This window comes from Typha latifolia, chromosome 11, assembly GCF_019914945.1.
Source record: "Typha latifolia isolate L0001 chromosome 11, TyphaL0001v2, whole genome shotgun sequence".
NCBI classification, from domain to species: Eukaryota; Viridiplantae; Streptophyta; class Magnoliopsida; order Poales; family Typhaceae; genus Typha; species Typha latifolia.
In genome coordinates this window covers 7,899,501-7,914,597 of record NC_133096.1, presented here as the reverse complement: position 1 = coordinate 7,914,597, position 15,097 = coordinate 7,899,501, and the positions used below count along the sequence as shown (strand labels likewise).

Below are 15,097 nucleotides of genomic sequence, written 5' to 3'. Positions count from 1 at the left end.
AATTTGTTGAGTGCAATGCAGAATAATATTGGAATAAAAAAGGGTAATACGGAGAACAAAAACTTTTAGATAGATTTGCCTAAAATTGGGAGAAAAGAATTGTGAAAACTTTAGCTGCATTTGGAAGTTGGACATAATAATGTCAGTATCTTTTTCTGATATAGAACTGTATAATTGTCAATACTTGAACTGCTTGGCAAGAAAGGCAGCCTGATTTGTATGCTTCATTGGATAGGAAACTTTCTCTAATATTGAAAAACGCCAAAGCTGACCCATTTAGGTAGATGCTCTTAGCTAGATTGCAGAGCAAACTGAATGCATTTGTTGTTGATTGCTTCAGCTCAACCATGAAATAGTGTGAGATCAATTTTGAAGGGTTTTCTCCCATTGGTAATGTGCTTCACAAAGGTAAAATCTCGAATCAGCAATACATCATCAGATGATTGTAATTACCTTCAGACAGTGAGGAATGATTACTTAACTTACAGCTATGTCTATGAGTTCCTCCAGTAGCTCCTCCAAGTGTCGCAATGGCTGGACCATTGCAAGGCACATAGATAGAATATTTTCAGGAAAATATTTTGAAAAACAGGAAGTGTCAAAGGAGAAATCTCACCCATTGGGTTGGACCATCAATAGGTGCATTTAGGGAATCATCATGTACATATTTCAAAGATGAAGACACATTTTGAAAAGAAAAAAAAAAGTGAATATAGGAACCTCCTCTATGTCATTTCTGGTATAAGTGGATGAAATCTATCGCAGAACATTTGTTGACATAGAACACAAAAAGTTAGAAGATTGTTACTATTTGATGCAAGAAAGATAAATTATGACAGTTCTGGACATCTTATAATGTCAACTTATATGAAGAGAAGTTTAAATGGGCATCATTTCTAAGTTGTCAATTAAATAACTTCTACTGTGTAATCATAAAAGGCCAGATCCTTCAGATTTATTCTGAACAACTATTGGCACAACTGGGGAACATCATCAGTACCAAGACCCACTAAGGCTTTCTTGAACTGGCTCCAGAGAAATGGTTCATTAAGAATCAAGAACATCAAATTTCAACAAAATTGGGTGATGACAGGTTAGCATATAAAATTTTGCTGTGTTGCACCAAAATAAGATCAGTAACTGCACAGGTTGGAAAATGGCTGTTATTTCTCTTAGAAGCTGGTGAAAAGATTGTTTTTATAACCAATAGAAAATTACTCCAAATCTAGAATCTTATCCACAAGTTTGTTCCCATCAGGATACAGTGACATTATCAGAATTTTAAGTTGATAATTTTCCAATAAGAATGAATCAAATCAGCAATATGAGTTTTCAGTCAAGATATTACATGATATATGTAGGTCAAAATGGCAGGTATTAAATTGCTACTTTTTATATGTTTTTTTAAAGTAAAAAAGCTTCCCATTTAAAAAGAAGCAAAGCTGAAGAATGAGAAAGGAGATTAAGATCCATCACACTTGGGAGATCTTTGGACAAAAGTATGGGTTTAACAGCGCAAGGGAGCTTATCAGTGAAATCCATCACCCTCTCATTATCTCATTTGCAAATTGCAAGTAATAAAAGTCCTCCTGATCAACAGAACGACCCTTTAACTTCTCTCCATCCTTCCACCCTCTCCCTGCTTCTTTCTGGATCCAAATTTATTTTCCCAGGCCTATAAACGACCTTCAATTTCAGTGAAATTTGATGAAGCCATCCATGAATTGCCCCTAAAGCATGATTCCCAGTTCAAATTTCTAGTCTAGCGCTTCAAGTAAAACTACCACCGCATTTATAGTATGATAAGATCTCTTTGTTCACTCTCAAAATCTAAGCATCATCTTTAGTCCTTAAAGAAGCCTAGAGAAAAAATAACAAAATGGTAGATGAATGATATCATAAGTCTTACCTCAATGAAAATTCTGTCCACACCCACTGCAAATAGCTGCCCTTGAAATACATGGAATTAGTTCACGCAGACTCCCGCTTGCTACACCTCTGCCTTCGAGCTATATAGAAGATTTTAATGAAATGGGTTTCTAACTTCCAAGCACAGGCATCCTGCTCACATAGCAAAAAAGATTAGAGATTTTGGTGGATTACCACATCTTTAGAGAAAAAGCATTGAAAATGGATGCCTTAGGGCCACAAACTAGCATTGAAAATGGATGCCTTAGGACCACAAACTACTCCATATTATTCTTTTGAATAACTGACCAGAGAGATGCCTTAACTCATCACTATTTCAATTAATACAGAGAATGCAAGATTATCACCAAGCAAACAGATTAAGAATATTTTAAGGTCCATCCATTGCTTTTCTCTATCTAGGCTATCCGCAGTGCTTAAAATGTACTTCCAGTTTCCTTTTTGTTTTCATTATGTTTCTCTCTCCCAAATGAATTATCACCATACGGGTTCTAGTGTACATATACTGTGAGTTCTAGTGTACATAATTATGTACCACAGAAGACTACATGTAACAATATTGTTGCCTAATTGACTACAAAACATTATGCAAGTAAGAACCTTTTCCCCAGCAGGTTGTTGCAGTGAATGTGTAACATCTGCTACCTATCAGACATATTCCACATCAATTATCTGTTTCATGGAGAAACTAATTGCTAAATGGAAGCATCACATATCTACCATGACAATGTAGAATAACGGAAAAGGTTAACACTATCACTTTACGAGAGCATCTTAAGCAAGGTTCCAAAAATCGGTATCGGGATCGGGATCGGCCGTCCAGAAAAACGATACGTATCGGCCGTATCGGCTGCCTGTATCGGATCGGACTATTTTAATTAAATAATTCTAAATATTATTAAAAATATTGAGAAATTTCTAAAAATTTTGAAAAAATTATAAGAAAATAAGAAATAATAATTACTTACATATAAAGCCTAAAAAATAAAAATCTCTCTTCCTCTCTCTCTTCTTTCCTATTCCTTTAACTGTTAGTCTAAAATATTCATTCTCTCCTATACTTTTTTTTTCCTATCTTTCTCTCTCTCTTTTTCTCACTCTTTTTTTTTTAATCTTTCCCTCTCCCTCACTCCCTCTTCATTTTTTTCTCTCTCACCCTATTTTTTTTTAATCTCTCACTCTCTGTGTGTGTGTGCGTGTGTGTGTGACAGCTGCCTGCTGCAGCCGCCTGCAACAGGCAGCTGTCTGCTGCTGCTGCAGGCCGAAACCAGTCGATCCCGGCTGGTTTCGGCCAAAACTAGAATCCTTGATATTAAGATCAGCTTATAATTACAATTCTCATATAAAGTTGATACTTATTTAGAAAGTTACATCAGAACATTGAAGCACAAGCATATTCAATAACCTAATCAGATGTTTAAACTACAAATGTGTAACCAGAAATTTTCTTTTAAAGAGACAACTTTCCAACTAAAGGTAACAAGTTAGAAATTTAGTTGTTTCTAAAGTAATAGCAGCAACAAGAAGTTTTGAATCATGTGGAAGAGAGACGTTCTCCAAATATAATTTAATGACAGAAAATGTCCTAATGTAACCTGCATATATATGAGAGGATTTAGTTTTAACATTTTTATATTTGTAGGCCACTTTTTCCTACTTCCCTAGATCATAGTTGAGAAGTAAAAAAGAAAAAATCACTCCATTTTATAGTCTGTTAGACTCTCATTTTCTGATGAGGTTTCAGTTACATAACTATTATCTTATTTGAAAAACATAGTTAACATATAAATAGATAAATCAATAACAAAAGATGAATGGGAAAGAGTGGATGTAAGTTGTATTCTTCCACAAGATGGTAATACTTGAACGGAAGTGCGAAGTGCAAACAAAAGGGAATAAGCATTCATAGATGGGCTATCAGAGTCATAGCCTACTTTGGTCCACAATGGCAATTGGTAGATAACTATGAAGGGGATATGATGCAGGTTTATGGCAGAAAGCATTTCACAGGTAGAGAAGTCATTCAACAGGTGTATGGCAAGTATATAGAACATTGTCAGTGTTAGAGAAAGCATCAGGCGAGTATATAACAGAAAAGGGTCTAATGACACTTCAAAGAATGCCATGGGTACCTTGAGGATAAGGCAGGCCCCCAAAATATACTACTACATTATGCGTCCTTAATAGAAGATTCAATCAATGATCTATCTTAGGGGTAATATGTGACAGGTAAAGCAAATCATCAGTTAGACTCATATGCTGATAACAGTAACAGATTTTACAGAGAATAGAGAGTAGTAGTGCAGTACCATAAGTAAAGATGTTCAAACAGAAAGCTTATAACCCATGTTAATTTAGTTATCTATGCAGTAGCTTGCAATAGCACATCTACATGGCGGAGCTATAGCCCATGGCCTATTGTGGGTGCCATGACCTCTTTTTTCAGAACAAAATGCATGTCATATATTAGTGCTGTAACACATACATCTATTGCTTATTTCAAATAATCAAATATTGCTCTGCACAGACAATAGTTTGTCATAGTAGCAACGATACTGATCTAACGTGTGTATTTCAATAAAAGAGCCTAATTCAAAGCAGCTATGAGGAAAAGAAATACTTACAATAGGACAATTTGCTTTCCTCATCCACTCCATGATCCGTGGATCAATAATCAAATCATCTACATATTTAGATGGTCAGATATTAAAGTTCCAGGAATAGATCCACTCAGATTAACACTGATGGTTAACTGTTAGTAAAAAACTGAAATTCTAATCTTCTCTCAGTAAGAAATAATACAATCCTTCCTGGACTTGTATCAGAGACTCAAAATTGAGGTAGCATGCATACCTTAAAGTTACAAAGAGGAAAATAACAAGATGTCCACAAAGCCAAAAAGGTAGATTGAATAAATAACCAGTAAAAGAATCTCAGCTTACTTAAGAACTACAAGATGGGAAGAAACGAGGTTGCAGTTCTCAGAAACTTACTACGGAGAAGAAGAAGAATCGAGTGAGCTCTCGGACTCCGGGGAGAGAGGAGGAAATGCTCTTAAAATGGATTTTATATGTGAGTGACAGGGGCAGAACTGTTATATATATGAAATATAATGGCAATAGTCTAACAGGCAGCGGATTTTACCTTTTTTTTATTCTTTAAAATATTGCACTTTCTAATTATCAAAATTGGGAGCTGGGGTTATGATTCTGGCTTAACGAAGTAGAAGGGCTCCCCGAGGAATCGAAAGCTTGGTTACCTTAATCTAATTAAAAATCCTCTTGTTTGCTTCTCTAAAATAAATCACACTCTAGGCTTTACCGGTCATTCACACGCTGTCTTTTAAGGATTTTATAACCGGACCCCTATTTTTTTTTTAATTTTCATTGAACTCCCTAGGTTAATTTAGACAGTAATGTTTATTATAAATATAAAATAACATATAAATACTTAAATTATTGCTAACTTCTTCATCCTATTTTTTTCCTTAAAATAAAGAAGGAAGAAGAAAAAAAAAATTACACCCTACATTTTACCGGTGATTCACTGGTTACATTAATTTAATTAAAAATCCTCTTGTTTGCTTTTTAAAAAAATTACACCCTATATTTTACTCGTGATTCACGCACTATTTTTAAGAATTTTATAACTCACCCCTCATTTTTTTCTTATAATTCTTATTTAACACCTAGATTAATTTAGACAGTAATTTTTATTATAAATATAAAATAATTTATACATACTTAAATTATCTCTAACTTCTTCATCTGTTTTTCCCAAAAAGAAAAAAGAAAAAAGAAAAATAAAATAGTGGGAGGAGAAAAGATGAGGAGAAAAGACGAGGAAAAACGATAGCCACGATGAAGAACATAGAGATAGGTGAGAAAGATAGTGAATGAATATAAAAATTAAAAATAAATAATAAAAATATTTTAGTAATTTGGTCACGACTAAAATAAAGTCGTGTTAAATAAGAACTACAAGAAAAAATGGGATGCGAATATAGGGTTGATTTGTAAAATCTCCCACTACTCGGATCCGGGTTAGAAGGATGTTATCCGACCCGTTTCCAGCACCTTGCTATTCGCCCATCGTCTTCTCGGCCGTGGCTATAAGCTTATCCTTCCTCCATCTCGAGCCTCTTCAATTCCATTGTTTCGCGAACTGGGTTGCCTTCCATTCTTCTCAAACGCCCAATTCTTCTCGTTGGTTGGTAAACTTTTTCCGCTTCTAACCATATTTTAGGCCATGGAGGTATATTTCTCTACACTTCTACCAAGAAGAAGCTTCTCGCCTCTCAATTTCGCTTCACGAACCATTGGGATCTCCTCGAGTGCAAGAACTGCATATGGATTTTGTAATACCAAGCAGAAGGTAGGTTTTCCGCGTAGAAAAATTTGTTTTTGCCGATTAGCTGGTGATGAGAAGGGGGTTGATGACCAAAAGGAGCTCACTTCCCAATGGGAGTTGGAGTTCCTGGGAGAGATTAGCCCATCTCAATCTAAGGGGTTAGAAAAGAAGCCACCCGGAAAATCGAGATTGCTCGAAAACACCGAGAGCATGGATTGGTGCGTGAGAGCGAGGAAGGTCGCGTTAAGAACCATTGAGGCCAGGGGATTAACTAGTTCGGCTGAAAGATTTGTAACCTCGAAGAAGAAGAAGAAAAGGAAGAGTAGTAAGCTCAAGGGGAGTAAGAAGGAGAAGATTGTTAAGAAAGATGAGATCTCGGAAGAGTCCGATGAAGATGTTGAAGATATACAGTTGGATGAATTGAAATTGGAGGAAAGCAATGATGACTTCCGGAAGAGAATTACAATGTTTGCAAGTGGAATGTTTGAACAAAAGAAGGTGAAATCAAGAGAGGCATTTATCGAGAAGTTATCGCAATTTTCAGGACCCTCGGATAGGAAGAAAGAGATCTCATTGAACATGGCGATTGTAGATGCACAGACTGCGGAAGAAGTGTTAGAGGTAGCTTCGGAGACGATCTTGGCCGTGGCGAAAGGGTTAAGCCCGTCGCCACTTACTCCACTGAACATTGCCACTACACTCCACCGAATAGCCAAGAACATGGAAAAAGTTTCAATGATGAAAACTCATAGATTAGCATTTGCTCGGCAGAGAGAGATGTCTATGCTTGTCGGTATAGCAATGACAGCATTACCTGAGTGCTCTGCGCAGGGGGTGTCGAATATTGCCTGGGCACTGTCAAAGATTGGTGGTGAGCTGCTGTATTTAACAGAGATGGATAGAATTGCCGAGGTGGCACTGACCAAGATTGATGAGTTCAATTCACAGAATGTTGCAAACTTAGCTGGATCATATGCTTCTATGCAGCATGCAGCACCGGACCTTTTCTCAGGATTGGCTAAAAGAGCATCTGAAATAGTTCACACTTTTAGGGAGCAAGAGCTTGCTCAATTCCTGTGGGGTTGTGCTTCTCTTAATGAGTGTCCTGATTTGTTGCTTGATGCACTTGATGTTGCTTTTAGGGATAACGCGATTGTGAATCTCTGCATAGGAGAAACAACCTCAAGCATGCTGGAGAGTTCTACTGAAGATGTCAAGATTAGTGGCAGTGACAAAAGCATAGAACATGTTTTAGGTTCTTCTGGTCCTTACAGATTGAACTTTAGTCGAGATCAGCTTGGTAATATAGCTTGGTCATATGCTGTTCTTGGACAAATGGAACGCGGATTCTTCTCCCATGTGTGGACTTCTTTAAGCCAGTTTGAAGAGCAGAAGTTCTCAGATCAGTATAGAGAAGATATAATGTTTGTTTCACAGGTTTATCTTGCAAATCAGTGCCTGAAGCTCGAGTACCCTCATCTAAGTCTATCACTGAGGATTGATCTTGAAGAAAAAATATCACGAGCAGGAAAAACTAAGCGTTTCAATCAGAAGACAACATCTTCTTTTCAAAGAGACGTAGGGCGGCTTCTGATTAGCACTGGCCTTGAGTGGGTCAAAGAATTTGCAGTTGATGGATACACTCTAGATGCAGTACTAGTTGACAAGAAGCTTGCCTTCGAGATAGATGGGCCAACGCATTTCTCAAGAAATTTAGGCATGTCTCCTTCACTAACAATATCCTTGCCATATTCCCATGTCTATACTACTTGCGAAGTTTGTATCGTATTAACATAAATCTCATATTCATTTAACAGGTACTCCTTTAGGCCACACAATACTAAAACGGCGTTATATTACCGCTGCTGGTTGGAAGCTTATTTCGTTGTCTCATCTAGATGTAAGTGACATAAGATTCTGAGTTACTGAGTTCTGCAATTTGCACAAGTTTCTTTTCTGTTTTGGTTGCAATTGCAACATTTATTCAGTACTTGTTAGGGCCTAGCCCTAGCACTCTAGCAGTAAAATACAATTATACAGAGATAAGGTGAAGGAAAATGTAAAATGTATGAAATTCTTCTCTTAAAGAACTAAACCTTTGCAAATATGGAAATCACAATTCTCAAACAGCTTCTTTATATCAAAGGATAGCAATATGATGATTTACTAGTACGCATTCAGACTGCTGTATTGAACTTGCTTGGAATAACTATGCTCCATTGGATGATATATTCATCTTCTCATAGTCACCATGATCTATAATACTTCGTTGGAGAACCTGACGAACAAAATGCATGAATATTTTCGCTGTTTAATTTAGATGCCATGAGATCTGTAATAGTATCTTTGCTTTGTCCATGCAGTGGGAAGAGCTTCAGGGTGACTCGGAGCAATTGGAGTATCTGAGGAGAATTCTTGGTATTGATGCAGATAATGACACGGTCAGCGCAATTACTACTGCAGGGCAAACTATGTAAGGATCCTTCTGGCAACATAATAGTGATGTTAATATAAAGAATGAGGCAAGGCATCAACTCTGGGGAACTTGTGACAGTGCACGCGATGATCAGGATAACTAAGTTGCCGTAGAGTTTGGCTATTCATAAATGTAGCTGTTTTGTGAGGATGTTAGCCTACCATAGTCCATAGATGCTTCCTTGTGTAACAAAGTAAAGATAATTTATTGGCTTCGCTTTCTGTTATAAATCTCCCCCAAATATGTCTGGCCAGTGAAAACCTATTATTGGGTAATTGATCTGATGCAGATTGCTTTTTGATTATAAATGTCTCCTAAAATGTGTTTTACAGGAAACCGCTGATATATACAGGACTTGAGCCGAACAACTGACGGGCAGGAAAGAACAAAATTTAGGCGGTTTTCCTTAGAATTTATACACATTTTTATGTAAGATGGAATCCACGAGTAAGCAGCACTAGATATATTAGATGGAGTTCTGGTTTATATAGTTTTTACCAAGCTAGGTTGGATTTGATAATGTTTTGAGTTTGTTTAAATATGGTGGATTGAGTTGTCTCGGGAGGTCAAGGAAGAAGAACAAACTAGGAAACCAAGTTATTCTCGGGTTTAATGTAGAAGTTGTATAGTTTCCAAAGGTGAATGGGTGATTTAAGTGAAACTAATCAATATGCAGGACTACAGACTCCCCCCAAAAAAATTAAAAAGTAAAAATGAAAACTATAATCAACTGTTTCAAACTATAAATTCTAATTATCAGTACCCGAAAATTGAAATAAGAAGACAAATATAGTTTCAAGATTTACACGTCAGCAACATAGTTCTCTCACTTTGAAGGTAACACTATATTAACAATGAACTTCAGAATGTGCACACAATCTATTCAATGCTCCTAACATGTGAATACAAATGTCTTTCGAATCAAATTTGGAAAAACTTTGTGAATATATGACCACTGGAACTACTCTTCAGTAAAATCAGCACCCAGATCATCTTCCTCTGATAGCAGCTTCAACTTAAAATCTAGATTAAGAAGCCCTACAAAATCTGGAGTTTGTACTGGAAAATTCTCATCAATATGTATAACTGCTGTCACCTGCCTGTGTCTGCCTCCTCCGGTATCACAGTTAAAGTCACCAACTTGTTGTTAGATCGTTGGACAAGCACTTTCAAAGGCTTCCCGACCTTATCTTCCATTAATTCAATAATCTGCAATAGAGAGTGCCATAGAGAAACTTTTGGACTTTAGATTATTCAGATTTTAGTTTACTTAATTCTCATGTTACAGAGGTGCAATATCATGTTACTAGGCATTGGCTGATAGGAAAAAATAATGCACACTACCTCTTTGATGCCTACAACATGATTGCCATCAAATTCGATGACTACATCGCCTGGGCGAAATCCAGCATGATCAGCAGGTGATCCCGGAGTGACCTGGTTGACAATCCAAATATTTTATTTCATTTTATGTTTATAATGAACATAATATACATTATAGAGCTCTAATACACCATATCTATTTTGTTCACATAGCTTACTTGATGGTAAGCAAAATATCTTAGTATTCACAGTGAACAAAACCAGCAAAATTTAATTCATTTGAAAATTGAAATCATTTCAAGGGCATGAATATTATGAAATTTTGTGCAAACTCACTTGGTCAATTACTAATTTTCATTCCCATATATCTGTATTTAAGGTTTTCTTTCAAAATTTTAATTATTGATATCTGATATTGGAGAAAATGAGAAGGTGGGAAGAATCTGTTTCTGAAGGAAGCACAATGTCTTGCTTCAGTGAATTAATGTAGTTCCCCAATTTTTTGGCAGATCCTGGCGTGTACCAAAGAAGTAAATACACATGGAAGATAATTTTTTTATGAAGCATCGCCCTCTATAACTAAGCTTACCATGGGAACAAGCACCCCTTTGCTCACATCTGGAAATGAAGCATTTCTTTCTTTAAGTTGTGCAATAATCATTTCGTTAAGATCAAGCATCTTGAGCCCAAGCCATGGCCTGACAACTCTTCTGCACAGTAAGAGGAACATACAATGAATGCCAACAGAAGCAGATATCCAGTGTTCCCAGAGGAAGTACCCAAAGCAGAAACTTTACCCATTCACCTTGACATAACTAAAAGCTCATAAAAAAAAGCAGTTCATTTGTACAAATGAGATAATCCAAACAACTCTTGCTCATAGAAAAACTAGAAATATCTTGATATATCTATACATATATCAATACAGTTTTGAGTATCAGTTGGAAGAGAAAAGAAATCAAATAGAATTCTATCTGCTTAAAACTCCAATGAGAAGGGAGCAAGTCTCCAAACAAGAAGGTAGACAGCAAGCAAAAGCAGGTAGAAAGTAGCCATACCCATTTTTCTTGAAATGCTCAATTATTTTGATGACCGAGTCAATTGGTACTGCAAAACTCAAGCCATCAGCATCTGCAAGTTTCATAACATTCAGTCCTACAATCTCGCCATCAAGATTTACAAGGGGCCCCCCAGAGTTTCCCTATAGAAAAAGACAATTCAAAATGTGAAAGTCCAAAATGTTCTGTGACACAAGAACATTGGCAAGTGCAGAAAAGAGAAGCAGAGGGTGATTATCAAGGTCAACCTCACTTTTATATTGTTAACAGATGGATCCTGAAGATCTGAAATTTCAATCTATTTGCACAACAAGAATGAAATAAAATACTAAAGAAAAGAAAATTTTGTGTAATGATTCCTGCAGATCAATGTGCATATTACTATCCCTTTCTCTTGGTCAGAAGGAAAAAAATCATTGCGCTTCTAAGATAAGTAAACCCAACATAAGAAACATTAGGAAACATTAGGAAACTATTCAACCAAAAAGCTTCTGCTTATACAAGATGATATTCCAGATGAATAAAATTCCTTGGAGACAATATGACTGACAAACGAGGAAGTTAATTAACTAGTATCTTACTATAGAAAATAAAAAATCATTGATGATCAATGAAACCACATAAAAGCAGCTACCATAACATGGTACAGTTAAATAAGAATGCAAAAACATTGCCTTGCCTGGTTTACTGCACAATCAGTCTGCAGATACTCTCTTCGAACTCCTCCAAGACCCAAATCACTACTTTTCCGGTCAACACAACTACACATGGAGAAATTTGAGAAACATGAGTTGAGAGATGGTGATAGATAGACCACCAAGGAATACATGATAAAGAGCCAAATACAATATCATAAGATAACCCACAAAATTCTAAGAGCTAACAATCAACAAATAATAGAATCCAAAAGTCCCAAGAGGAAATTATAGTATACTAAAGATATACCTTATAATTCCAGAGGTAATGGTATTTTGCAGAGAAAGTGGACATCCCAATGCGACAACCCAGTCACCTGGTTGAAGCTTGGATGATGAACCAAGTTTTGCAGCTGGTAGAGGAGTTTTTGATTTGATCTTCAGAACAGCAATATCTGAGTGGTGATCAGCATTTATGACAGATGCCTCAAATTCACGACCATCTTGTAAGGTCACAGCAACCTGCCTCATTTATTGTTTACATCAGTAGAAAGTTAAAGAAAACAAACAATAAAGTCAATAAGCCTGACCATTTCTATCACACTTAGCCTACAAGCTCATAACAAACCAAAAATAAAATAAAAAGGAAAGAATATGTGATTATAATTACTTGGCATATTATTCCCAGAAACTAGTTTGAAATGAAAGTTCACTTTATGATATAAACTGAAAATTCAAAATTATGTTGATCATTGAGAATATGAATTTATTTTTTTTCTTTTATGAAAGAACAAGCCATATGGACAACAAAGAAGAAAAAATCATGCCCTAACCAGTTCTTTTAGAAAACTAGAGGAAATTTAATGAGACTGGGAACTACAAAGAGGTAATACTTAACACAACCAATTACCATTTAGGCCTCATTAGTCATGGCTAAACTGTTTTTACTAATATTAAACAATCACATAGTCCATTCCATAATTACATGTTTAATAAATTGACTCAATCAAGATTCTATCTTCGCAGAAAGATCGTTGCCCACAACAAACCTTTCCTTTAGAAACACCTCTTTTACTTTGAAAATCTACCACAACATGGGCACATGTTAGAATTGTTCCATCAGGATCTATGATTGTTCCAGACCCAATGCTCTTCCCAAGCATCAGTCCATGTATACCTACAAAAATTCTCCAAGATTTACAATCTTGACAAAAAGAAAGAGAACTAGACTAGTCTAGTTAAAGTCATGTGGTTACCTTGAGTGACAGATATATTGACAACAGCAGGACCAACAGCAGCCGCTGCCTTGGCAATTGAATTCCTGCCCAGACATCCGGGGCAGCACCTTGAATCATCCTCATTCTCCCCTGAAGCTTCCATGTTCCAGATTTTGTGTGGGAGGGAGCTAGCTACAGAGGAATGTTGTACTGGAAAGTGGAACCATATGTTTGAAAACTAACTTAATAAGTTTGTTCAAATATAAAACAAAAATAACAAAATAGTAGGAAATATTTGCTTTATCAAAAACTAAAACTTCATGTCTCACGGAATCTTGTCGGAATTTCTAAAGGACTCTGTCCACATCTTCTAAGGATCCATAAGATAAAGCATCTCTTTCTTGCTTCCTTAAGAAGCCATAATCATGTATTCAAGAAGCAGTTTATCTTCATTTTGTAAAGTAATCAGATCAAAATCATAAAATAGAAAATCTCTGGTGAGCAGATAGATGTGTCGCCAAAAAATGCTAAACAACATTATCTGGCAATAAAATGGTCCATTTCCCTATTAGGTTACTAACTTCAAGTGATTTCTAAGTGTTCCTGAAAGCCTGCTAATATAGGACTACAAGTTGCTGCCAGCTATACTAAATTGTTCGTTACTCATACATTTCCATTCTTTGATAATGGCATACGAATAGAAGCAATTAAACATCAAATCCGAGCAAGTAACTAAATACAAATTAAACAAGAGCGGCAACAATCAAATGCTCCTCTTTAAACATCAAGATCGTTATCGAATCCCACCATAGAGAAATACAAATTACACTAATAATTCATTTATTTTAGGAACTTCGAGAGGCACGTGTCGTAACATGTTTGGCAATACGAATTTATGCATCCGATCGTAACCTTCCTCCATGTTAGTAAAGCGGGTCGTATAGAATAACAAATAGCGTTTCTTGCCCGGAAAAAGAGGTAAAACAAGAATTTGAGAAATCCGAACCTTCGGGAGAGCTCGAGAAGAGAGACGACAAGCTTAGATCCTCCAAGAACAGACCCACCGTCGAAGATAAGACATTACGGAGCGGAAATGAGATGGAAACAGCCCTTTCTACTCAAATAAGAACAAAATAAAAAATCAAAATGGACTATTAGTGACAGAAGAGAAAGAAGAGGACAAGAAGGAAATCGGAAACGGTTACTGGTCGAACGCGAGAATCACCGGAGGTGGAGGAGGAGGTGGAGGTGGAGGAGTAAATTGCGGCGCCGCCGGCCAAGGAGACGGCGGCTGCCGCGATGCTCCGGTGGGGCTTCTTGAGGAGGAAACGAAGCATGAGGGAAGACGACGACGGAGTAGTTTCGAGAATTTCGCTTGCTTTTGGTTTTGAGGCGGGTTTAAGCCGCGAGCCTTCCAACCAGTCGCTCATGTAGGATCCCATAATGTACCATTTCTGCCCGGATCCGAAAAAGATCCGAAAAGGACATATTGGATAGTGAACTATTTTTTCGGATTCGGATAAAAATCATATTACTAGCTACCAGAGACCCGAAAAGTCTTACTACCATATTAGGTATATTTGTACTAATCACCTATAATAATTTTTTGAAAAATATACTTACTATACTCAATCTTTTAATGGTAAAAGTTGCCAACGGGATAGTATTGAGATAGTTTAAATGGCTCATATTGTATGAGTACTTTTGTATTTAAATTTCATTTGCATTAGTTTAATTGGGACAAAAGTATACAAATCCCAGAGGTATTAGTCTAATTAGAACAGACCATTAATTTTTCACTCCTCAAAAAGATGAAATAGCAAAATCTTAACCTTAATATATATGGAGGAAGAGATTGTTTTATAGTCCTAAAGACATTTGGTGTGATAATAAAAGAAGTCCATAACAAAAAAAAATGAGGTCAGTCATCACAATTTAAGACTTAAAATATAATTCAAAATCATACTCCTAAGGACATTTGCCCTCTATCAGCTTAAGCTTTTAAGAGTATAAACTATTATTTTAAGCAAGTAAGAATGCTTCATATGGTATCAGAACTATAAAATATCAACCGTATACTAAGAAAATGAGGCCACACTAGATGCACAG

The 15,097-nt window shown here is 36.3% G+C and overlaps 2 protein-coding genes and 1 long non-coding RNA gene across 4 annotated transcripts; 1 reads left to right on the top strand and 2 right to left on the bottom strand.

Moving 5' to 3' along the window:
* Positions 1-256: 256 nt before the first annotated feature.
* LOC140797487 (uncharacterized) lies at positions 257-2,050 on the bottom strand. Its single transcript, XR_012110670.1, has 3 exons — positions 1,910-2,050; positions 487-534; positions 257-398 (listed from the first exon to the last, which is right to left on the bottom strand). It is a non-coding gene; the product is annotated as an uncharacterized lncRNA (long non-coding RNA).
* Positions 2,051-6,057: 4,007 nt separating this feature from the next.
* LOC140797583 (RAP domain-containing protein, chloroplastic) lies at positions 6,058-9,063 on the top strand. Its single transcript, XM_073151152.1, has 3 exons — positions 6,058-7,996; positions 8,097-8,179; positions 8,643-9,063. The coding sequence occupies exons 1-3, from the start codon at positions 6,178-6,180 to the stop codon at positions 8,754-8,756; spliced, it is 2,016 nt and encodes a 671-aa protein (XP_073007253.1). The 5' UTR covers positions 6,058-6,177; the 3' UTR covers positions 8,757-9,063.
* A 462-nt stretch (positions 9,064-9,525) lies between these two features.
* Positions 9,526-14,445, bottom strand: LOC140797584 (putative protease Do-like 14). Of its 2 annotated transcripts, none has more exons than XM_073151153.1 (10): positions 14,214-14,445; positions 13,995-14,102; positions 13,028-13,198; positions 12,821-12,948; positions 12,082-12,293; positions 11,816-11,897; positions 11,137-11,279; positions 10,668-10,788; positions 10,100-10,192; positions 9,526-9,964 (listed from the first exon to the last, which is right to left on the bottom strand). In XM_073151153.1, the coding sequence occupies exons 1-10, from the start codon at positions 14,428-14,430 to the stop codon at positions 9,848-9,850; spliced, it is 1,392 nt and encodes a 463-aa protein (XP_073007254.1). In that variant the 5' UTR covers positions 14,431-14,445; the 3' UTR covers positions 9,526-9,847. The 2 variants fall into 2 exon arrangements, with proteins under 2 accessions (XP_073007254.1, XP_073007255.1); XM_073151154.1 differs by having other exon boundaries at positions 14,194-14,219.
* Positions 14,446-15,097: the final 652 nt, after the last annotated feature.

Bases quoted from the DNA above. Each gene is read 5' to 3' on its own strand.
- LOC140797583 (XM_073151152.1), top strand. From the start codon at position 6,178: ATGGAGGTATATTTCTCTACACTTCTACCAAGAAGAAGCTTCTCGCCT. The intron at 7,997-8,096 runs GCATGTCTCCTT...TTCATTTAACAG, and splicing joins GCATTTCTCAAGAAATTTAG to GTACTCCTTTAGGCCACACA. The intron at 8,180-8,642 runs GTAAGTGACATA...TTGTCCATGCAG, and splicing joins TTTCGTTGTCTCATCTAGAT to TGGGAAGAGCTTCAGGGTGA.
- LOC140797584 (XM_073151153.1), bottom strand. From the start codon at position 14,430: ATGGGATCCTACATGAGCGACTGGTTGGAAGGCTCGCGGCTTAAACCC. The intron at 13,199-13,994 runs GTTCGGATTTCT...TCCACTTTCCAG, and splicing joins CTTCTCGAGCTCTCCCGAAG to TACAACATTCCTCTGTAGCT. The intron at 9,965-10,099 runs GTAGTGTGCATT...TCTCTATTGCAG, and splicing joins ATGTTGTAGGCATCAAAGAG to ATTATTGAATTAATGGAAGA.